Source organism: Leuciscus leuciscus (genome assembly GCF_965113295.1).
Source record: "Leuciscus leuciscus genome assembly, contig: SUPER_11_unloc_4, whole genome shotgun sequence".
Classification (NCBI taxonomy): Eukaryota; Metazoa; Chordata; class Actinopteri; order Cypriniformes; family Leuciscidae; genus Leuciscus; species Leuciscus leuciscus.
In genome coordinates, this window is record NW_028118543.1 from 357,410 (window position 1) to 382,709 (window position 25,300).

The 25,300-nt window shown below is 36.6% G+C and overlaps 1 protein-coding gene across 1 annotated transcript in view; it reads left to right on the forward strand.

Annotated features, from left to right (window-relative positions):
• The window catches only part of LOC309510179 (NACHT, LRR and PYD domains-containing protein 3-like), a 43,652-nt gene extending 21,771 nt beyond the window's left edge, over positions 1-21,881 (forward strand). The window contains exons 7-10 of the mRNA XM_082191234.1: positions 4,532-4,702; positions 13,788-13,958; positions 18,630-18,800; positions 21,807-21,881. Of these exons, the coding sequence (XP_082047360.1) occupies positions 4,532-4,702; positions 13,788-13,958; positions 18,630-18,800; position 21,807 (514 nt within the window). The 3' untranslated portion in view covers positions 21,808-21,881. The remainder of the gene's footprint in view (positions 1-4,531; positions 4,703-13,787; positions 13,959-18,629; positions 18,801-21,806) is intronic.
• Positions 21,882-25,300: the final 3,419 nt, after the last annotated feature.

Consider the following 25,300-nt stretch of genomic DNA (forward strand, 5'->3'; position numbering starts at 1 on the left):
AAATCTGGTTAGTTTTAAGTGAAGCGTGTAATAAGTGTACGGCCATGCATTTCACCTTTTTGTTTGGCAAAATGACATCAGCAGAGGTCAAAATCTTGACATCAAATTGACATCGACACTTTGACATCAATATGACTTTCATTTTTTACCTATTTCGTGACGTCATTTTGACATCAATGTTGATGTCATATTGATGTTAAATTGACGTCAAGGTGCCCGCTGGGTTGTGGAAGATTAAATTCGCTTTTCATACCTTATACAACAAGTAGCCTAGAAAACATGAAGATATCAGAAAATAGATTGATGGTCTCTGACTCTTTCCTCCTCGTGTCCCACATCCCTCTCAAAGCGCAGAACTGTAGGCTTCATGTGGAATCACGCGTCTTTGTGTGGAAGTAGGACGTTTTTTTTTATTTTTTTTTATAGATTTAACTTTATATTATTTAAGTTTCCAATATTTACTGATATTTATTTCAATGCTTTACAGGCTTTGTGTTGCTTCTTTGACGGAATTGCTCAAATTAACACTTTTTTGCTCGAACAAACCATAGACTGTAAAAAATATGGACAAAGCGTCTGTGACGTCACCCATAGACTTTCTGAAGAACGGGTTTGGAGCCGTTTATGGGGGGTATGGGCGGCGCCATCTTGGAAAATCTCGGGAAATCCTAACCCCGCCCACCTTCTGGCCAATCCATATATGGGTAAAAGGGCGGGCTTTGTGTGAGACTGGAACGATGTCATTTCCGCGTGAAGAAAGCAAAATAAACAACAATGGATGACATACAGCAGATCTTGTTCTTGCTTCCCGGCGTGTTTGTCACAAGAAGCCAAGCGCCGACATTAGGCGTTTCTCGATAGCAAGTACACAAAGTTCGGATTGCCAAGTTAATTGCCAAGTCCGACTCAGGAGAATGACTCCCGAGGACGCGAGTCCAGTTTATGGGATCAAATTCCCGCCAAATATATAGCGGTCACGTATAAAAAAATAATAAGTGTGAATCAAAAATTTTAAAACACATGTAAAAATATATTGCACAAACTGAAAAAAAAGAATGCAAAATGATCAGAATAGCAAACAACGTGGTCATGGATCAAAATATAATAAGCGTGAATCAAGAAATAACAAGCATGAATAAAAACTTTAAACACATTAAAAGTTATTTTGCAGAAAACTTAAACTTATGGTCATGCTTTCTTAAAAAGTATGTTTTCCTTGGTTTTATTACTGTGTACTTTGTGCTTTCTTGCATTTTCTGCTCATATTTTACTCTTTTGTACGCTTGTGCTGTTTTTCTCTTCGCTCTTCTTTCTATGGTCTGCGCTTGCTTTCCCAAATGTTGCAGTTCGAGTTTCATGTAAATTTTAACTTTACAAAGACTTTCAAGCAGTAAAGCTATCTGAACTCTGGACATAAATAATTAAATTCATCTTTTTTGAGATACATGAGAATGTTAATGTGCACACTGGTAATTGGTGTTAAACAATATTACTTGGCTCATGATGTCAATATGCTAAGGCTGCTGTAAGTAAAACATCCTGCAGTTATGAAACGCTGATTGTCACACATGTCTTTGTCCTCAGTAAGACGAATCATTTGATGTAAATTTTAGGACTAAAATTAGCTTGTAAAATTTTCTGTAAACACTGAATCTCAGCACAGAAATCACAGGTGTACACAAATGTCTAATCTCATGATCTGGTACCAGTGTTCACTTTTACATTTAAAAAAAAATCCTTTACATTTGATCAATATTTCATTATATTCAATAATTTTAGTCTGTTTCACTCTGACTACAATGACATTCCTGTTCCCCCATGTTATTCAACAGTGTTTTCCCCAATGATGTTCCTGTATAATAATTCAGTGGTTCTCAGCCCTGATCCTGGAGTTTCACCAGCACTGCACAGTTTTAGATGTCTCTCTAATCAAACACAGCTGACTCAACTCATCAGCTCGTTAGTAAAGAAGATCTCAGGTGTGTTTGTCAGACAAGAGAGACATCCAAAATGTGCAGTGATGGGGTTCTCCTGGGTGGTTTCTCAGATCTAAGAACAGACTTGTGTTCTTGTGGAGAAAGAATGAAAGAATGTACGTGCCCGAATGAATAGTTCAGTATTATGTATGATTTTGATGCACAGAAGCAGGAAACGTAAATCATGTGTCTATCTCGTTAATCTAAATCTGGAGCGCCCAAAACTGTTCCTGGAGATCTACCTATCAGCAGAGTTCAGATCCAACACACTGAACCAGCTCATTAAGCTCTTCAGGAGCACTTCAGAATGACAGTGAGTGGTGTTTGTTACAGCAGTGTTTCCCACTGTTTCTGTGTCCTGTTGCATGAAGCCAGTTTCAGTTGCTCCCCTTGTAAATTTGAGATTATTTTGAGCAAACTCTGTTTTTTCGGGCTCGAGAAGGTGGATTGGTTTTTAGCGGGTTCGATCACCATGGTAACTTGCGCTGCAGGATGACCTTGAATAAAATGAATGTATTCTGTGTTCGAGATCACAAACCAAAACTGGACCAATCAGCTGTGAGTAAAGTGACATGTATCTGATGCAATAAAGCCACTCCCCCTGTATCTCTCACTCCAAATTAAAGCAGTTTAGAGTGAAAGAATTTTATGTTTATATTAAATGAATTGTAATTATTTATAATTCATATAGTATATTCATATAATTCTCTTAATTTAAAATGAACTCTAAAAGGGGCGATGTATCCTGAGATAAGCAGGGAAAGTGTTGGTTTAATTTCTCAGTTTTCATGTTGAAAGGGTGTTTGTTGTGAATATTTAGATCTGGTGACTTCATTCATACATTCTCTGTTTAGCTCATTGGCAGCATTTAAAAACAACATGACCTGTAGTGGGAAATCTACTCGCCTTCAGTGATACATTTCACATATTTACAATATTTGAGGAGACTTGCATGTTTGAAGAGTTGTTGTTAAGTGTTAGCTTATTATGTTTATGTTGAAATTTTATGGATTTAATTTTTCCATTTTCCATAATCTGCCTGTAAATGTTTGTATCTCCCAGGATACGTTTCCCCTTTGGGAATTTAAATTAATTGGAAAAAAAGAATGCTTGTTTGGCAATGCGTGTTACAACATTTTAATACGAATTTTAAAACATTTATTCTCTCATAACTTTAACTAAACATTCTTTGTAAAATTCGGTTGAACAATAAGTAAATGCCTATTTATGAATATATTAGCCTACTGTATCAAATTTAAAATGCAAATTTCTAGGGCCTATAAATTATCAATATGACCATCACTTTGCTGAGAAACATCGTGTACACAATCTTCTTCATACCTTCTGTCCTCTGATTAATTGTTTATATATATATATATATATATTTTTTTTTTAAGTAAGGTCCCTTTGCTCAGAAAATCTTTAATTATTTTTATAAAGTAAATGTAAGAAACATTTACTAGACTGAAGCAACTGGGGTTTGATTATTAATACATTAAATTTTTTATGTTAAAAATTGCATATATGATCCATAAAAGCTGTGTGTGTGTGTGTGTGTGTGTGTGTGTGTGTGTGTGTGTGTAATATGATACTCAACAAAAAACCGATACAAACTTGTATATGCATGTATGTGTGTTTTTTTTTTTTTTTTTTTTTTTGAGTATCATATTTATACATCGCTTTTATGGCTCATATGCAATTCAGTGCAAATCAATGATAATTAAGAGATGGAAAATGTTCCCCAAAAGCCTGTTGCGTCATATTTGACGTTTATATTAGCATGAAAAAATGTCAGAAGAATTACATTTTTAACATTAACAAATGGTGAATGAATATCAATAAACCCAGTTGCTTCAGTCCAGTAAATGTTTCTTACATTAATTTATAATAATCATGAATTATTAATAAATCATTTCTCAGCAAAAAATACTTTATTTTATTTTTTTTATAAACTATCAATCAGAGGACAGAAGGCATGAAGTAGATTGTGTGCAAGAGCAAAACAGAGAGGAGGAAGGTAGCATTAGGAAGACAGAAACAATCACTGCATATCCAGTAAAACCTCATGTTATGTTCACTGTCAGCAACAGTGTTGTCATAATTATCAGTTTAGGTTTGACCATATTGGTTTTCACTTTATTTTAATGGTCCCTTGAACACATTCTGTTGACTATCAGTACAGTTGCACATGTCTACTAACTCCCATTGGAGTGTTAATAGATTTATTAGTAGACTGGTAGGGTTAGGGTTAGAATAAGTTGGCATGTAGTTACAAAGTTACTTATAGTCAGTAGTTAACCTACCATACTCTTGTGTGCTTTCATCTTCACGATGAGTCTGTCACAGAGAAGAGGTGTAGTTGTGTTTGAGCTCATTTAGAACGGTTGGATTTATGAAGAACATGTGTTGAAAGCTTTTTGTTTTTCTTTATTATTTTTTTATGACCGATAAATCTCCAATTGAAATTTAGACATATGTATAGTCTGTGTAGAATTGTGGCTTGTACGTGTTGATCTGAACTGAGAGAGTGAAGAGTGTGTCATTGTTCTCTACAGGTTGTGGGATTGTGGAGTCACAGATGAAGGTTGTTCTGCTCTGGCTTCAGCTCTGAGATCAAACCCCTCACACCTGAGAGATCTGGATCTGTCTGAGAATAAACTAGGAGATTCATTTCATCTGCTCTCTGCTGTACTGGAGGATCCTCACTGTAAACTGGAGAAACTGTGGTAAGATTGTCTCTCTGATTGTCTTTGTCTCTGATTGTCTTTGTCCTCAGTAAGACGAATCATTTGATGTAAATTTTAGGACTAAAATTAGCTTGTTCTGTAAACACTAAATCTCAGCACAGAAATCACAGGTGTACACAAATGTCTAATCTCATGATCTGGTATTAGTGTTCATTTTTACATTCTTTTTAAAATATATCCTTTAAATTTTTTCAGTATTTCATTATATTCATTATGTTCAATAATTTTAGTCTGTTTCACTCTGACTACAATGACAACTCTTTTCCCCCACGTTTACTCAACAGTGTTTTCCCTAATGATGTTTCTGTGTAATAATAGTGTTTCCCAACCCTGATCCTATAGTTCCCCCGGCACTGCACAGTCCTTAATCGTTGAAGTTTCTGTTTTGAACGGCTCTTTCCGTGGCTACAAAAATACAATTATTCAAAGTAGCTTTTCATACACTACTAATGTACTAATATGAAAGATAATAAGCAAAAGAAATGTAATAACATGCTGATCTTCATTATCGTATATGCAGGGAAAACACCTGAACTTCTTCGGAGCAGTAATGAATAAAGTAACATGGTCAGCGTCGCGCTGGTGAGATTAGTTTGCGCTGTCCATTCGGTTTCGCTAGCAAACACGTCCTCCCTGCGATGTCGAGTCGGTCACACAGCTCGGTCCATTGAGCCGCACCGATGATGTCAGCACGGCACGAGCTCTGTAACACCGCTCCGTTTCGTCCCACTGTTGGTGTGTTTGGCTTCCCATACAACTCGTTACAATTAACAGACATTGCTTAAAAGAGTTTGTGAGACGCGCCAAATGAAACAGAAGTGCGGACACACAACTTCCTTTTCAAGGGAAATTAGCCATCATCAACTACCGAAATCTCTTCTTATTTCAGTAATGCGTATGAATGAATTTCACCAAGGTTGATCAATGTTTTTCGTTTCACTAGTGTTGAGGCTTTTCAATAACTGTTGCCTAACGGCCCTTCATACTGGAGATCTCATAGTTGTCTCCTCTAAAGTTTAGAAGTGATCTCAACAACATCACACACTGTGCTCAGAGTTTTTCCCTAAACTAAAGACCCTGGTGGTCTCATATTTGTCTCCTCCAAAGTTTCAGACAAGAATGAACATTGATCTAGTTCATTTGTACAGTATGGTGCACTGGCAGAATAGTTTTGTATAATTAGTGTAGAAATATGTGAAATGCTTATAAATCATTAAATGTTTAAGTTTTATAGACCCCATTATTACACATTTTTCAAGTGTCCAGACAAATATTGTTATCCATTTAATATGAAGAGACAATTTTATTAGTCTTTTTCATTATAAAATATATAATAAGTAAGTAAGTAAAATGTATTTATACAGCGCCTTTCACAGACTAGGTCACAAAGCGCTTTACAATAGACAATAAAACATAATAAAGAACAAAATAAAATAAAACAGATACAATTTTCAGTATATAAAAGGACAGAGATTACCCAAAAGCTAACCTGAACAAATGAGTCTTCACTTGTCCCCTAAAACTGTCCACATTCTCAGCAAACCTAAAACTGGTTGGCAAAGCATTCCATAGTCTGGGTGCCATAGCGGCGAAGGCTCTATCCCCACCTGTCTTTAAACGAGTGCGTAGCGTAGATAGCAGATTATTAGACCTGAGAGACCGGAGAGGGGTATGAAGATGAATTATGTCAGCAAGATAAGCAGGGGCCTGACCATGTAAAGCCCTATAGGTTATGGTTACAATTTTGAATTGGATCCTGTAAATTACAGGAAGCCAGTGAAGGGAGCAAAGTATCGGGGTGATATGGGTGCGCCTATTTGATCTAGTGAGTAACCTAGCAGCAGAATTTGGAATAGATTGCAGTCGATAAAGAACAGATTTGTTAAGTGAGGAGAAAAGTGAGTTACAAGTATACGTATACTGTACGCTGTGAATGCTCTGCAGACCCAAGCCATTTAAGAGAATGAGTTTGTGGACTCGCAAATTAATATTAACACTATAAATATGACTATAAATTCCCTTGTCGTTTGAGGTGTAAAATAAAGCTTACATAATAAAATTATGGTAATACAGTACATATGTTACTGTCCGTCATTTATTTATTTGCCATTCGACTTTTTTTTCCAAATAAGTGCCAGTTATAAATAAAATAAAATTAATACATTATTAGCTAACTGTGTGATTTGTGTATGTACATTTCAGAAATGCATAACTTGGACACAGTCACCTCTGATAACAGATCACTCTAAATTGTAATGTAGATGTGCATTTTCTGTAAAGCTGCTTTGAAACAATATGTATTGTGAAAAGCACTATACAAATAAATGTGAAATTAATTGAAAAGTTATGGAGGGTTTTGGGTTAGTGTATCCACAACGCTGGTGTTATTATGCATCATCATCATTGTTTCGCGTTCTATGGAAGCATATGGGTAGCAATATTCAGTTTGAAATGTAATATGCAAAATGGCAATGCATTTCTGTATTTCAATTTACGTTTTCCATTACATATGTGCAACGTTTGGTGCAAAATTAAAATGATATTATATTATTTACATTTGCCATTTCATACACTAGTTTTAATATGTAAATTGAATACATTGTTTTACGGTGTGTACTTTACTCTTAACACCTTTTACCTATTTATTTATTATTCTCAGGTAAGGTAAAGAAAGTCAAATCTGACCTAAACCGTAAGCGTTCAAAAGGTACTTACAATTTGGTCAGAAGACTCCTCTGTGGTATGTTCTCATTAATAGTCTTCCAGCATCATAAGTCTCAGTAGGCAAATTTTGTAATCAATTAAATTTCTTTGAATTGGTTACTTTTCTTTTTATAATAAACAAAAATATAAAAGGCGAATACAACTTAATCGTTTAAGTATAAAAATCGTCTATGGGTCTGGGGTGACGGGATGGGGGGCTTCTATGGCATCAGACTGCGTAGCCTATAATAAAAGATAATGAATTTCAAACCTGAACCAAACATACTATTATTCAAGATCAACAGTCTGTCATTATTCTTTAGTCTGCCACAAAAAACAACAACATTAAAATCATGAACTCAAATCAAATGTCATTGTGAAAAGAAAAAAAAAACAATGACTGCATAAATCAGACCTTTCAGTATAGCCTAACGCTAATAAGCTTAAACGACGTTTTGCAGTGCCGCGAACAATCAAGTGACTGTCCACGCGGCTGCAGCAACTTGCGCTCTAATAATAGGCAAAATAGGCTACAGAATATTTCGGTATTGATAGGTGCAATATTTGAAAATCGATCATATTTTTTTTTTTATTACATTTATATCTGCATTTATGTAAAAACTTAAACTTTCAAACATCAAAATGTCATTTATTAATATGTTTTCATGTCAAAATGACATACAAACATCTTTTCCTATTCTATTTTGCCTGGAAACGCTTCCAACAGGCTTGCGTGTCGCGTGAAAAATAGGCGTCGGTTCTATTTATAGCAAGACGCGCGTGTCACGCAGGCAGTGTGCAAGCTCTAACCTGTTAACATGGGAGCCGAAATAAAAACGGACACGCCACGCAGCCAGTGTGTCGCCGGCCTCAACCTCCGCAGACAGTTTTTAATGTTTATAAGACAATAACTACTCAAGATTTTGCTTTAGTATAATTTTCGGGACAATTAGGGCCAGATTCGGGATTCGGGACAACAGTTTAGATTTCGGGACTGTCCCGAATTTTTCGGGACGTCTGGTCACCCTATGTACATCTATGCCAAAAACAATATAAGCCATCTTTTACAAACAAAATAAATAACTTCACAACACGCAGTGATTGACAGGGTGGGTGGGAGGGGGCGGGGCCAACTTCACGCAGTGATTGACAGGGAGGGTGGGAGGGGGCGGGGCCAACTTCACACAGTGATTGACAGGGAGGGAGGGAGGGGGCGGGGCCAACTTCACACAGTGATTGACAGGGAGGGAGGGGGCGGGGGCCAACTTCACACAGTGATTGACAGGGTGGGTGGGGACGGGGCCAACTTCACGCAGTGATTGACAGGGTGGGAGGGGACGGGGCCAACTTCACACAAGGCTTGTTCGACTTCACACAGCTCTGCGCAGACCGATCGGCGGCTGACTTGAAGCAGTGCATGCCGGTTAGAAATTTTGTCCGACTTGATACAGTGCCGACGCCATGTGACTGTGACATATGCCATCAAAGTACCGCGAGAGCGATTCGAGAGTAGCCGGAGAACTCAGCCAGCGCAGCTTCTCAAGAGCGGCTGCACGAGCTCTGATGACGACACAGCTGTTCCACGATTGGCCGGATTCACCGCATGACAACGATCACGTGTGTTTCGTGTTTATTCGAAAACCTTTAGTTCCTCTAAAGCTCACAAATCAGTTTTTTATAACAGCAAATACTCTTTTCATGTAGTTGCGATGTTATATTGTGTCATGTTTATCAAATTAAAACTGATTAAAAAATGTAGACTCCACTTCATTGATAGAAGTTTATGTTGAACTTTATTCTTGTTCAAACAGACGCTGTATGAAGCAGTACATAAAGTATTGAGTGAAAATGTCTCTGAAACATCTGTGTATTATTTGGCAAATATTGAATTTATTTCACTTCAGCTGTGGTAAAGTATGCAAACACCACGTGAGCGGTCACTACGGGAACCAGAAAGTGTCCGACTTCACGTGTCCATTTGCAGGTCCTCCCCGCCTGCACTCGACTACTCTCAAGAAGTCCTCTCTGCAGCCTGTAGCACGATGACGTAGCTGGATCAGATCCAACACGTACTGGACGCTGTTACGCGCATGCGCGGTGGTGTGTGTTTAGGTGACGCCATATATGCATGCGCACTAGAAGAGAGTTCATCAGTGATGTGATCAGTTTGTATTTTAAACTTAAATTCAGTGGGTTTTAAAAAAAAAAAAATGTATGTGCGTACATGTCCTGCAGACACTGAACAGCAAATTAAGAGGAACCTTATGTACAGATCACTGTGGAAAAATGAGCCATTAAAGAAGGAACTCTTACCAGACAAAATATCTTTATGCACTTTTTTTTTTTTTTTTGACATCTGACAAGATTTCTTTTCTTGATGCTGTTATTATTTTAGCATTTTCTCTTGAATGTGTACTGGTATGTTAAGTTGTTTACAGACCATAATTGTATTATAGCTTTAGGATTAAAATTACAGAGACAATTACTTGACTCATTCATTGACATCAATAATTACTTATTACTATTTATCAGTACTACTACTACACAGGTTAGAACATCATCTCAATACAATATTGAGCATACTAATACCCTCAAAATTAATTGGTTAAAATTTTGTTTGAAAAAACCTTCTTTGTGGAATTTTATTCCTAATTTAATTTTTGACCGACTTGGGGATCTTTCTTTTTTACTAATGTGTGATTATAAAATTGACAAATTGCCAGTGAAACTTTCTGCCTTTCATGCTCAATCTTTATTGGCTTGGAAACTGATCTACAAGCACAACTTCTCTCTGCACCGTTTTCTTATTTGGAATAATCGTTGTATTTTGTATAAACACAAAAGTGTTTTTTTAAAAGCTGGTTTGAAAAGGGTATTGTTTTAGTTTGTCATTTGTTTAACTCTCAAGGATACCTTATGACGTATGACGAGTTTCTTCTGCACTTTAATTTTCCTGACTCCCAAGGAATTTGCTCTTGTATTTTCTACAATCAATTCTGGTATAATTTCCTTATGTAGAAGTGTGTTGTCATCAGTTGATATGGCCATAATTAACCCAGCTGACACAGTATGTGGCAATATTTGTTTTTTACAGTACAAAAACAATAACCAATCTATTCGTTCTCTATTTTTAAAGGAGGTTGTCACCAAATCTTGCTCTATTGCTTATTGGACTAAATGTGTTAATGATCTTGATTGGGAAAGTGTCTGGTTATTACCTCCTAAGTTTTTTGTTACAAACAAGGTGAAAGAAATCTTTCAAGATATTGCACAAATTCTACACTGTCAAACATTTCCTTAGTAAGTTTAAGACATTGATGTAAGTTGCTCGTTTTGCTCTTTGCACTTGGAAACAGTTCCCCACATTTTCTGGCATTGTAGTCGTGTGAAAAAGTTATGGTATGAAGTGTCTGTTTATTAAGGAAAAGGTACTCTCTAATTTAGTTTTGCATTTTGAAAATGTAATTTTTGGATATTCAAAGTATGATAACAGTGTGATTAAGGAGGCTTTTGTAATTAATCTGTTAATTTTATTAGTCAAATTTCACATCCATAAGTGTAAGTTTTCTAACAAAAAGCCCCTTTTCTCAGTATTCCTTAAAGAATTTGAAAATTACTTTTCTACTATTCATTCTAGTACTAATGGAAAAGCTATTAAGACTGTCACAAAACATATTAAATAAATTATTTATAAAATATCCTCCAACGTTTTGCAACACTTTGCAGTTTGAATGATGTCTTGTATGAACATGACGGAGTATGTTTTTATGTTTCCACTTTTCGATCGCGCCCGCGCCTCTCTCACACACACACACACACACACACACACACACACACACACACACACACACACACACACACACACACACACACACACACACACACACACACACCTCACACACACACACACACATACAACATATTCCAGCATTGTAATCTTGCAGCCTGTTCATTATAGCCGTAATAAAAAATAATTATAAAATAGTCAACCTAACATATAAAAAATTGCACTGCTCTGCAGGGGCGATTCCAGGATTTTATAAATGGGGGGGCACAGGGGGGGCACAGGGGGGGCACAGGGGGGGCACAGGGGGGACCAAGAACCAGTCAGGGGGGGCCAATCAGAAAATTCAACTGAAAATAAATACTGGTTTAGAAAATATTAAGCACGATTTCCAAAATCTTGTGCAATGCCACGTGCTCTAATATAGATGGTATTATTTTTTTTGTATTTTGCATGGATTAGACAACACAGTTCTGTTCCAATAAATACAAAATAAAAATCACAGACATTATTTAGTCATTTAACATAATTTTATTTACTTTACTTTTTACATTACTTTATTTTCAACACAAAAATTAAGTGTGTGTGTGTGTGTGTGTGTGTGTGTGTGTGTGTGTGTGTGTGTGTGTGTGTAAACATTCTCAGCATGAAATGTGTCTGTTCCTGTGGGTTAACTGCACCATCACATGTATTATGCTCTGCTCTGTATTCTGCATATTTTTTTATTTTTATTTTTTTTGCTGGCTACCAAATAGTTTGATAAACTCATCCATGTCCAGCGACTTGGCTCTCCGTGACTCTACACTGAGCACTCCGAGGTCATATATAATTTAGTGTGTACATACGTAAACACTGACGTGTTGTGGTGTCTCTTTCCTCCTGTTTTAAAAACGCGCAACTGTGCTCGCTAATCAAACAGTGATTGACAGCACTCTGGTCCAATGGTGCGGTGGGCATTTTCAGGTTGACAGTAAATCTAGCCCAATGAGATTGGAGGGGGGGCACCAGGGGGGGGCAATCATATTCCAGGGGGGGGCGGTGCCACCCCGTGCCCCCCCTCTAGACACACCCCTGCTGCTCTGTTTAAATTGTCTGCAGTATAATTCGTACATTCACAGTAAGCACCGCTCCACAGTCATATTCCATATTCACACAGTGATTGACAGGAAGGGGGCGGGGCCAACTTCACGCAGTGATTGACAGGGTGGAATGCATTTTCAATTTGCACAATGAATTTTGCTTCATTCATTGCGGGACATTTAATGAAAATGCAATTGCAAGTGTCTTAACTGTGGGTGTAAATGCAATTAAGAAAAATAACATTTGAATGATCATTTTGCTACATTATTTGTTTGAACATGTTAAACATATCTAATCATTTCTGTAATACATTTTAATTTTACTTTTGCAACTTATAAAGCATTAAAATGTTCAATTTACATATTAAAACTAGTGTATGAAATGGCAAATGTAAATTATATAATTGAATTTTCATTTTCATTTTGCACCAAAAGTTGCACAAATGTAATGGAAAATGTAAGTTTAAATACAGAAATGCATTACCATTTTACATATTGCATTGTCATTTTGCATATTACATTTCAAATTGAATATTGCTACCCATAAGCTTCCATAGCATTCTCATTGGTTTGCTGGCATTTGGGGGGTTTCATGTGAAAGGAAAGCTGACTGTGAATAGAGGTAGGGTGTCCTATTTAGTAATATTAGGTTTCAGAAGGGTACTCACGAGCGCCCCTCTGCGGTCGATATGTGCCCTAAATGCGCACTGAAGCGAGCTCCGCATCAGACTTGTTCCCGACAGTCAAAGCGGTGTTACGTCAGGAAAGTGCGGACTCAGAGGAAGACCGCGAGTGTTTAGGGTGCCGTTTGTGACAGGGCCAAACTCACAATTGCGTGACATAAAAAGTCAGAATTGCGAGTTTGTACCTTGCAATTCTGAGGGGAAAAACAGTCAGAATTGTGAGATAAAAAGTCACAATTATCTTTTAAATTGTTTTATTTTGTGGCGGAAACAAGCTTCCATAAATTAGAGGCAACCAGTGGCGAATTAGTCTTCCAGGTTTGATGTCATCCCTGTAGGGTCTCATGGACTTAAAGGGCACGCAGAAGCCATTGTAAGTCTACAAGACTGAAAGTGCATATGAAGTGTGCCATTTAGGACAGGGCCTTTATATCTCGGTGAGTGGATTCTGACAAAATGAAACACCTCTGATTGGCCACTGCGTTCAATAGACCAACAAACATGACTGTGATTGGCTACATTTCTCACCGCTGTAAAAACATTTGACGTTCTCCAGAGCTCAAACACAAAAACACACTTGAGAGTTTGCCAGTATGATATTATTACAGGATCAACTGAGGATGATCTTGCATTTGCTTGAGAGTGCTTATATTTAAATTTGACTTTGTGATGTTTTTTACTATTTTTTTAATTTAACAAATTATTTGTGATCAAGCATTAATTGACGGACCCCCTGCAGTACGGCTGCGGACCCTTGTGTTAAACTGATCTGATCTGAACTGAGAGAGTGAAGAGTGTGTCATTGTTCTCTACAGGTTGAGTGATTGTGGAGTCACAGATGAAGGTTGTTCTGCTCTGGCTTCAGCTCTGAGATCAAACCCCTCACACCTGAGAGATCTGGATCTGTCTGTGAATAAACTAGGAGATTCAGTTCATCTACTCTCTGCTGTACTGGAGGATCCTCACTGTAAACTGGAGAAACTGTGGTAAGATGAACTCTCTGATAAACACATATTTTGTCCTTGGTAAATATATTCTTTATTAGTAATTTAATAGTTTTTAACTTTTTTACTCAGTGATCACCAACTTTGCTTGTTAAACTCTAGCTTGTTTTCGGGTCTGAAGAAGGAGTCCAACCAAACAATTACACATCCACACAACACAGATGAGAGACAATTGAATACATTTTATTGAGAGCTCATTTTCTGTACAATTATAGTTTGACCAGGAAAACCAAAACCAGTATTTTATGTGTGATTCATAGACACTCGGTTAAACAATAAATTACAAGTGATACTTACTTCAGTCCAAATGCACAATAAATAAATATTCAGTTAAATCAGTGAACATCACAGGTGAGCCAATGCTTGATTAAACATGCTAATCCTAAAACATAAATGTTCTCCCCAGTATATACAGTACTGTGCAAAAGTCTTAGGCATGTTAATACCCCCCCCCCCCCCCCCCCCCCAAAAAAAATAATTTTAAGTCAGTTATTTATATATTTTGCTGTAATGTGTCAGTAGGAAATATCAGTTTAGATTTCCAAACATTCTTTTTGCCATTAATTGTAATAATCCAGTGAGATTTGTGTATGCACAAGGAGTCTGACAACAGCCGGAATGATCTGATCTCACCATCATCGAGTCCGTCTGTGATTACATGAAGAAACAGAAAAATGATTAACATGCCTAAGACTTTTGCACATTACTATATGTAAGGGTTAATACCCGACGAGGTGTCCATTGTCAGGTATTAATGGACGACGGCGAGGCGTGAACCGTCCGACGCGCAGCGAAGTCCATTAATACCTTACAATGGACACCTCGAAGGGCATTAACCCGCTTATACCATGGTCACTTGCCAAATAACACATTTTTAAAACATTAGTTTATATTTTAATTAGTTTTACAATCGAAATCTAAAGTTTTTACAAACAATAACTTGGTTTCCCTGGTTACGCCTGACGGTTTATTTAGCAACCGGAGATATTTATAGTCCGCTCAGCTCGTAGAACCCTTCAGTTTACTGCCTGTTGCTATGGTTACTCACAGCTGATGTAGCCAGCGCATTTATTTATTAATTTCGAACGGTAAACAGTAAGTTTCACCAGAACTCCTTTACTAGGTGTCCTCTATCACTTTTTAATGGACACCCTGCAGCCAATCAGAATCGAGTATTCACCCAGACCATGGTATAAAGTATATATATATAATTACTCCACATCACAAACAAGACAAAACATTACACAAATACACAAAGTATAAATGTTATATTAAAACAACAGTGTTTTTGAACTGACAGAGTTACAACACCCACAGACTTCCATAGGAATCGAGGAATGCGGAAGTAAAGTTTTGTATTGCAGTAAATATCATTACAATAAGGCAAAACAAAACTATAATAAATGTCCTAAAAAACAGAGCACAATATAAAAAGGAAATGGGAAAAATATCAGGGACAAAAAGACTTCAGGTTCTTCTCATAATTGAAACTTCTTTAATAAATTGATTATTCTTCCACTTTTCAATGTTGACATTCTTAAGGATTTACAGTAAATCCAAAATTATTTTTAAAATACAGAAAACAATGCACTGAAAAAGTGTGTTGGATTTAAATGATTGAATCATGCACATCAGTTCCACATGAACCAATTAAGTTCAACAAAGATAATTTGTTCACATAATGTCAACATCGTGGAATCAAGTCATTTCCAAGTAACCCAATGAAGAAGTTTTAAAGTGATTTTAATATGGTTCCCTAACTGGATTAATTCATTCAATTTCTTATATTTGTGTCACATGACTGAGTTATAAGATTGTATTAGATTGCTACAAAACTATTAATTAGCAATAGCATATATTAGCATGCTAAATGCTAAGCATGAAATCTAATTGTAATATACAGTAAGTAATACAAATATTAGAAAAAAAATATTATTTTAAATGGCCATTAATGGATCATAATTATTGGACAAATATTTAGAAACAAAAATATCTTCAAATATTAAATTAATATTATTGAACTAAAATATAGTACATTTAATTGATAAAGTTACACTTCAGGTGTTATTAATGTTATCTCTTTATCACTCCATAGTTACAGCACTGCATGGCATTTGTCCCTCAGTTTCTCCTCAAGTTCATGGAGAACCGGCATCCTTTATAAAGCAGTGTAGAATATAGTGGCATTGCTTGTCAATACATTCAAATCACATCACACATTGCAATCTTTAATAAAATGGTCATTTTACACACTGTTTACACAGCGTCATTGTTCTCTACAGGTTGAAATATTGTGGAGTCACAGATGAAGATTGTTTGAGGAAGATCTTGCATTCGTTTGAGAGTGCTTATATTTAAATTTGACTTTGTGATGTTTTTTACCCATGTTTACATTTTTTTACAAAAAATTATTTGTGATCAAGCATTTAAGTCCCTGTAAAGTCAAAATTAAGTATGTGTTCTGAGTTTGTCACACCACAGAAAAATGTGTTATTAGCCACCCAGACAAATTTCAATGATAAAAAAGCCGGCAAGTACATAAAATAAGCTATCAAAATCTTGAAAAAATGAGCAGGAGTCTCTGCTCTCAAACGCTGGGGGCGTGTCCGCTGGCTGCGCTGAAACCACGCCCACTCGCAGGAAAGCTGCCGTCGCCACACTCAGCTGTCACCGCTACAGCCGGAATGGATGCTCCTAGCAGCTTAATTGGTTTTACAAAGCCATACATGTTCGAGCCTGGACTACCTACTATAATTATAACATAAGCACACAAGGCAACTTACACTCATTGGTGGGCACGCACTGCTGATGATGGCACCAGTTGTCGCAGGGCCGGCCCGAGGCATAAGCGAACTAAGCGCTGCTTGGGGTCCCCTCGCCACCAGGGGGCCCCCAATCGAGTTTTTATTTATTTATTTTTTATTAATTTTTTATTAATTTTTTTTACATATTAATTAACTTAAACAAGTGACATAAATGAATGAAAGGATTAATAATTCAAGACAAGAAAATTCTGATTTCATGATCAATATACCTGCCTACAACTGCTGCTGTGTCTGCCAGTGTTTGAGTCATGCGCATAACCTCGCGTGCATAGACAATTCGTGCGCAAAGTCACGGTAATGTTAAGCCATGTCACAAAAATTGTATTTGATCAATGATTTATCCTTTAAATGTAATGATATTCAGAACAGAACAAGAATTAAAAAAATAACTATAAACAAGCCAAAACGAAATAATTTAAAGCGAAAGTGAAAGTAAGCGGCGTTGGGCTCACGTATCTCTCTCATTAGAATCAAAATGTTTCAACATTCGCGATGGATTGGGAATAGTTTACTATTCTTTATCATAGGCTTTGTACTTCACTCACGTTCCAATATCGGCGGAAAAAAATCATCCTCTTCACACGCGCAAAAATGTGCTTGGAAACATCACAGTGGAAGATTACAAAGCTGGAATATGTTGTGTGTGTGTGTGTGTGTGTGAGTCGCGGGCGCGATCGAACAGTGGAAACATAAAAACATACTCCGTCATGTTCATACAAGACATCATTCAAACTGCAAAGTGTTGCAAACGTTGGAGGATATTTTGCAAATAATTTTTTTTATATGTTTTGTGACAGTTTGTTTTCAGAAGTTTCCAAGAGTTAGTAAAAGAGTAAAGAAAAAGTTACAACTTTTTTAAGTATCTATTTTTTATTTATTTTTTATTAATACATAACCTCATTGTATTCATTTATATTTATTCATTTATAATGCAACATTATAGCGTGACATTGTGTCGTCAAGCACAGGTGACTCCGCGTGGTGGGAGGGGGCCCCCTAAATCAAATTCTGCTTAGGGCCCCCAAAAGGCTCGGGCCGGCACTGAGTTGTCGGCGCGACGGGAGTATGAACACCGAGGCGGGAGATAGTCGGCTCGGCCCCATTCACCAGTAACAGCGGATTATCAGTGAATCCCAGTTGTCTCCGACGAAAGTTTATAAAACTATCCCGTGTAAAATGATCACTACAGAGGCGGGTTTTGGCGGTGATCCTCAGCTCTCCATCAAGGTGGCTCACCTATTCACTCATTTATTCACAAAATTAATCCACATCTTCTTGATGTGATCGTTTTTCGGAAATTTTAATAAGGACACCGATCTGTTTTGTACGTGATCGCATCCAGGTAGTATGCATTTCCGTGACGAAGGCATAGCTAGCTAGCAAACTGTAGGCTGTAGTAACTAATAGTACTGACAGTAACTCGCGATCGGCAAACTGCTGTGATTGTGCTCTATTTATATTGTTAGGGGAGGGGCCAGCGTCAGGGGCTCCAGTGCGTCATCAAGTAGGGGCGTGTCCAGGAGCTCAGGGGCTCCGGTGCGTCATCGAGCCCCCGTTTTAGCCCCGCCCAAAAAATCCGGAACACAGCAATGGTGAAAAACTGTTTAACGGTCTAACTCCACAATTCAGTACTTCACAGTTCACAGTCTTCGTAATATGTTTTAGCAATACATTTCTAACTTTTATAATGTGTTTAGAATTTTTTTTTTTTTATTGCCTTTACAGGGACTTTAATTGACGGACCCCCTGCAGTACGGCTGCGGACCCTTGTGTTAAACTGATCTGATCTGAACTGAGAGAGTGAAGAGTGTGTCATTGTTCTCTACAGGTTGAGTGATTGTGGAGTCACAGATGAAGGTTGTTCTGCTCTGGCTTCAGCTCTGAGATCAAACCCCTCACACCTGAGACATCTGGATCTGTCTGTGAATAAACTAGGAGATTCAGTTTATCTGCTCTCTGCTGTACTGGAGGATCCTCACTGTAAACTGGAGAAACTGTGGTAAGATAAACTCTGATAAACACATATTTTGTCCTTGGTAAATATATTCTTTATTAGTAATTTAATAGTTTTTAACTTTTTTACTCAATGATCACCAACTTTGCTGGTTAAACTCTAGCTTGTTTTCGGGTCTGAAGAAGGAGTCCAACCAAACAATTACACATCCACACAACACAAATGAGAGACATTTGAATAAATTGTATTGAGAGCTCATTTTCTGTACAATTATAGTTTGACCAGGAAAACCAAAACCAGTATTTTATGTGTGATTCATAGACACTCAGTTAAACAATAAATTACAAGTGATACTTACTTCAGTCCAAATGCACATTAAATAAATATTCTGTTAAATCAGTGAACATCACAGGTGAGCCAATGCTTGATTAAACATGCTAATCCTAAAACATAAATGTTCTCCCCAGTATATACAGTACTGTGCAAAAGTCTTAGGCATGTTAATACCCCCCCCCCCCCCCCCCCCCACCCCCAGGGTTCCTAAAGAACAGAGCACAATATAAAAAAGGAAAAAGAAATAGAAAAAAATAATAATATCAGGGACAAAAAGGTTTCTAATAATTAACATTTCTTTAATAAATTGATTAATCTTCCACTTTTCAATGTTGACATTCTCTGATCCTCTTCGGTTTAAAAATGACCGAACACGTTTTTAATTATTTTTTTTTGCTTCATCTGAATGGGATGACACTTGGTGACGTTTGTTGTATTAGCTTCGTGAACACACACAAAATAATCATAGACATGATTCGGATATGGTAAAGGGTCGTAAAAAAAAAGTGTCACACTTGGTTCCTTCAAAAATGACCGACAGGAAATGAATGGGAAATCCGAGAAACTCAGAGAAACTTTTGGTGGTACAAACACACACACACACACACACACACACACACACACACACACACACACACACACAGACGCAGAGAGAAATGAACTGGTAAGACTGCAACAGCAAATTTTGATAATATGCAAAATAAAATCAATAAATGAAGAAAAATACAAAAGAGACTCTCTCGCTCAAATGCACACGCACACACACACACACACACACACACACACACACACACACACACACACACACACACACACACACACACACACACACACACACACACACACACACACACACACACACACACACACACACACACAAAGAAATTAACTGGTAAGACTGCAACAGCAAACTTTGAGAATATGCTAAATAAAATCAATAAATAAAAAAATACAAAAGAGACTCTCTTGCTCAAATGCACACGCTCTCTCTCTCTCTCTCTCTCTCTCACACTCACACGCACACACACACTCTCTCTCTCTCTCTCTCTCTCTCTCTCACACTCACACGCACACACACACACACTCTCTCTCTCTCTCTCTCTCTCTCTCTCTCTCTCTCTCTCTCTCTCTCTCTCTCGAACACACTCACACACAGACACACACACACACAATAATTGTTTGGTCTTATTTTAGCCTAATAGGTGTTCCTGATATCTGTTGCATATGCAACAAAATCTCTCTATAATTCAATTTTTATTCCTGTTTTTTAACCTACAGTTTGATAATGATTGTTTGCTGTTGTTATTTTATTGTTTTTGCTGTTAGATCATAATTGCTGTTCCCTTCTGAAGTTTTATTACCATTTATAGAATTAAACTGAATAAAATACCAATTAATTGCAAAATGTCTGTATAAAGTGTTTTGAATTATCACTATCCATCCCTTATTTTGTTAGATTTTTTTAATGATCAAATACTGATTAACAAAAATGCTTGCATTGTGTTCCTTTTCTAACCAAACGTTATTGTTTGATTGTAATCATAATGCAAAACCGGAAACTTATGTAACAAAAATATCTAAACCTTGACAAAAATAGTATTTTAGAATGTCTAAATATATATCTAAATAAATAATAAAAAAAAACTAATAAAATGGAGAAATCATGTCTAAAAAAAACAATGGGAGTCAAAAAGCCTCTCTATGTATTTATATAGGGAGCAACAGTACAGCCTACAGGCGGTTACACGACATTACACAAGTTTTTACTTTTTAACGCCACTGGATGACGCTTTTCTCACTTCAAAAAATGGATTTTAAAGGCCTGCACTAATGTGACATGTTGCATTTATTGAAAAATAATAATAATACAAATAAAAATATGAATTCTAATGGAACAAAATGCTCATACATTTTTTTTTATATAATTATTGCATATAGTACCATAGAAACCTTTCTAAATTCGAAATAATAATAAAAAAATATTATTGAACAAAAATATGACTGAATTATAAGATTGTATTAGATTGCTACGAAACTATTAATTAGCAATAGCATATATTAGCATGCTAAATGCTAAGCATGAAATCCAATTGTAATATAAGTAATAAACATATTATAATTATTTATTTATTTTTAAATGGCCATTAATGGATCGTTATTGGACAAATATTTAGAAACAAAAAATATCTTCAAAATATTAAATTAATATTATTGAACCAAAATATAGTACATTTAATTGATAAAGTTACACTTCAGGTGTTATTAATGTTATCTCTTTATCACTCCATAGTTACAGCACTGCATGGTATTTGTCCCTCAGTTTCTCCTCAAGTTCATGGAGAACCGGCATCCTTTATAAAGCAGTGTAGAATATAGAGGCATTGCTTGTCACTACATTCAAATCACATCACACATTGCAATCTTTAATAAAATGGTCATTTTACACACTGTTTACACAGCGTCATTGTTCTCTACAGGTTGAAATATTGTGGAGTCACAGATGAAGGTTGTTTGAGGAAGATCTTGCATTCGTTTGAGAGTGCTTATATTTAAATTTGACTTTGTGATGTTTTTTACCCATGTTTGAATTTTTTAACAAAAAATTATTTGTGATCAAGCATTAATTGACGAACCCCCTGCAGTACGGCTGCGGACCCTTGTGTTAAACTGATCTGATCTGAACTGAGAGAGTGAAGAGTGTGTCATTGTTCTCTACAGATTGAGGGATTGTGGAGTCACAGATGAAGGTTGTTCTGCTCTGGCTTCAGCTCTGAGATCAAACCCCTCACACCTGAGAGATCTGGATCTGTCTGAGAATAAACTAGGAGATTCAGTTCATCTGCTCTCTGCTGTACTGGAGGATCCTCACTGTAAACTGGAGAAACTGGGGTAAGATGAACTCTCTGATAAACACATATTTTGTCCTTGGTAAATATATTATGTATTAGTTATTTAATAGTTTTTAACTTTTTTACTCAATGATCACCAACTTTGCTTGTTAAACTCTAGCTTGTTTTCGGGTCTGAAGAAGGAGTCCAACCAAACAATTACACATCCACACAACACAAATGAGAGACAAATGAATACATTTTATTGAGAGCTCATTTTCTGTACAATTATAGTTTGACCAGGAAAACCAAAACCAGTATTTTATGTGTGATTCATAGACACTCAGTTAAACAATAAATTACAAGTGATACTTACTTCAGTCCAAATGCACAATAAATAAATATTCAGTTAAATCAGTGAACATCACAGGTGAGCCAATGCTTGATTAAACATGCTAATCCTAAAACATAAATGTTCTCCCCAGTATATACTGTACTGTGCAAAAGTCTTAGGCATGTTAATACCCCCCCCTCCAAAAAGATGGTTTTAAGTCAGTTATTTATATATTTTGCTGTAATGTGTCAGTAGGAAATATCAGTTTAGATTTCCAAACATTCTTTTTGCCATTAATTGTAATAATCCAGTGAGATTTGTGTATGCACAAGGAATCTGACAACAGCCGGTATGATCTGATCTCACCATCATCGAGTCCGTCTGTGATTACATGAAGAAACAGAAAAATGATTAACATGCCTAAGACTTTTGCACAGTACTATATAGTATATATATATATATAATTACTCCACATCACAAACAAGACAAAACATTACACAAATACACAAAGTATAAATGTTATATTAAAACAACAGTGTTTTTGAACTGACAGAGTTACAACACCCACAGACTTCCATAGGAATCGAGGAATGCGGAAGTAAAGTTTTGTATTGCAGTAAATATCATTACAATAAGGCAAAACAAAACTATAATAAATGTCCTAAAGAACAGAGCACAATATAAAAAAGGAAAAAGAAATAGAAAAAATAATAATATCAGGGACAAAAAGGTTTCTAATAATTAACATTTCTTTAATAAATTGATTAATCTTCCACTTTTCAATGTTGACATTCTCTGATCCTCTTCGGTTTAAAAATGACCGAACACGTTTTTAATTTAATTGTTTTGCTTCATCTGAATGGGATGACACTTGTTTGTTGTATTAGCTTTGTGAACACACACAAAATAATCATAGACATGATTCGGATATGGTAAAGGGTCGTAAAAAAAAAAAAAAAAAAGTGTCACACTTGGTTCCTTCAAAAATGACCGACAGGAAATGAATGGGAAATACGAAAACTCAGAGAAACTTTTGGTGGTACAAACTACAAATCAGCCGCTGTGCAGAAAAAAAGTGCACAGTAATGAAGGAGTGACGCAAATAAGACCCCCCCCCCCCCCCCCCTCTCTCTCTCTCTCTCTCTCTCTCTCTCTTTCTCTCTCTCTCTCTCTCTCTCTCTCTCTCTCTCTCTCTCTCTCTCTGTGCGCATGTGCGGCGTGTTTGTGGGGAGCGCGTGAGCAAGGAGTGTGTGGAGTTGCTGAGTGAGTTGAACTTTTCCTTTCTGAGTTTATTTATTTATTTTGAATATTGCTGTAAGTTAGAGGAGAAGGTGTTATAGTGGCTATTTTTGTCAGTTTATCTGATAAAGATGGGCTCCAATTCCGATGGATTTTCCTGTTTGTCTGCTCGGCACGCGTGCAAGTGCATGCCGTCAGATGAGTCTGTGTCTATTGAGAGTGTTTTGGTCGCTATTGGTCGAGAAATAGGTGCACAAAACATAATGTCCGCTTCAAGAATGAATAAAGCAATTGTCGTTTTTCTGAAGGAAATCGAAATGGTTAGTCAATTGGTGGAGTGTGGTTTAACTGTTCAGGATGTATTTGTTCCAATTTTACCTTTGTCTAGTCTTTCTAAAAGAGTGATGTTGTCAAACGTACCTCCGTTTATTTCTGATAAAGCGCTCGAGTCTATCTTAGCTCGTTATGGAAAATTGGTTGGGCAGATTAGAATAATTCCTCTAGGACTGAAAAATCCAGAGTTGAAACATGTCATGTCTTTCAGACGTCAGGCTCTGATGATATTAAGCGCTGAATTTGAAATGCTTGATGTGTCTGTTAAATTGACAGTGTTTGGTAAGGACTATACAATATTTATCACTACTGAGACTATGAAATGCTTTGTTTGCGGAAAATACGGCCATATTAAAACAGGTTGTCCTGTTGTGAAAGAGGCTCAAAGCGCAAAGAATGGTTCAGTGCAAGATTCAATTGTTTTGGAGAATAACGAGTTGGTTAAACCGACTATAGAAAGCGCTGCAGTTGATTTGAATGCGGAAATTGACGCGTCTACTGAAATGAGAGAACAGTTGCTTCAGGGTGGCAATATTGAGATTACAGAAACGGATGCGATCATTCCTGATGCTAGACAGAGTGGAATGAATGACCCTGTAGAGATTGTGGAGGAGGTAGAACAATCTGGAGAACAAGATGGGTCTAAAGTGAGGGATGTCTTGGATGAGGTGCAGGCATCAAATAGGGATATGTCCCAAAATGATGCTGAACCAATATCACAGGATGTTGACAGTGATCCGGATAGTGAGTGTTCAGACTTAATCACTGATGAATTGGATGAATTCAATTCTCAGGAAAGTACTGTTGGGCGATTAAAGAGGATCTGGTATTATAGTTTGGAACAGCTGGATGAATTCTTGAATGCTACAAAAAAACAGAGAAAACCAAAGATTGAAACGTATTTTCCTGATTTGAAGCTTTTTATTGATTCCTCTGCTATGGCTATGAAGAAAGCAACACTTGAGGAATTAGATCAGCCTAAGCGTTATCGTTTAAAAAAAGTTTGTAAGTGCTGTCAGAAAAAGAGTAAAGAAAAGTCCTTAAAGAGGTAGCCTATTATGTATTGGAAATTACATCTATATTGGCATTTATTCATTTTATCTTTTTTCATCCTGATGGTATCCTTTAATATCGGATCCTTAAATATAAATGGATGTAGGGATGTGCGAAAGAGAGTGACTTTATTTAAGTATTTACAACTTAAAAAAGCAGATGTAATTTTGTTGCAAGAGACTCATACTGATGCCTGTAATGAGACAGATTGGATAAATGAATGGGAGGGCAGTATTAGTCTTAGTCATGGTACGAACGTGAGTGCTGGTGTTGCGTTTTTATTCTCAAAGCGTGTTAAAGATAATCCAGTTTTCTTAGAAATAATACCAGGACGCCTTCTTAGAGCTGATTTAATAATAGGCAATAATAGTTTTTCTTTTTATAATATCTATGCTCCTAATATAGGAAGCGAGCGCTGTGATTTT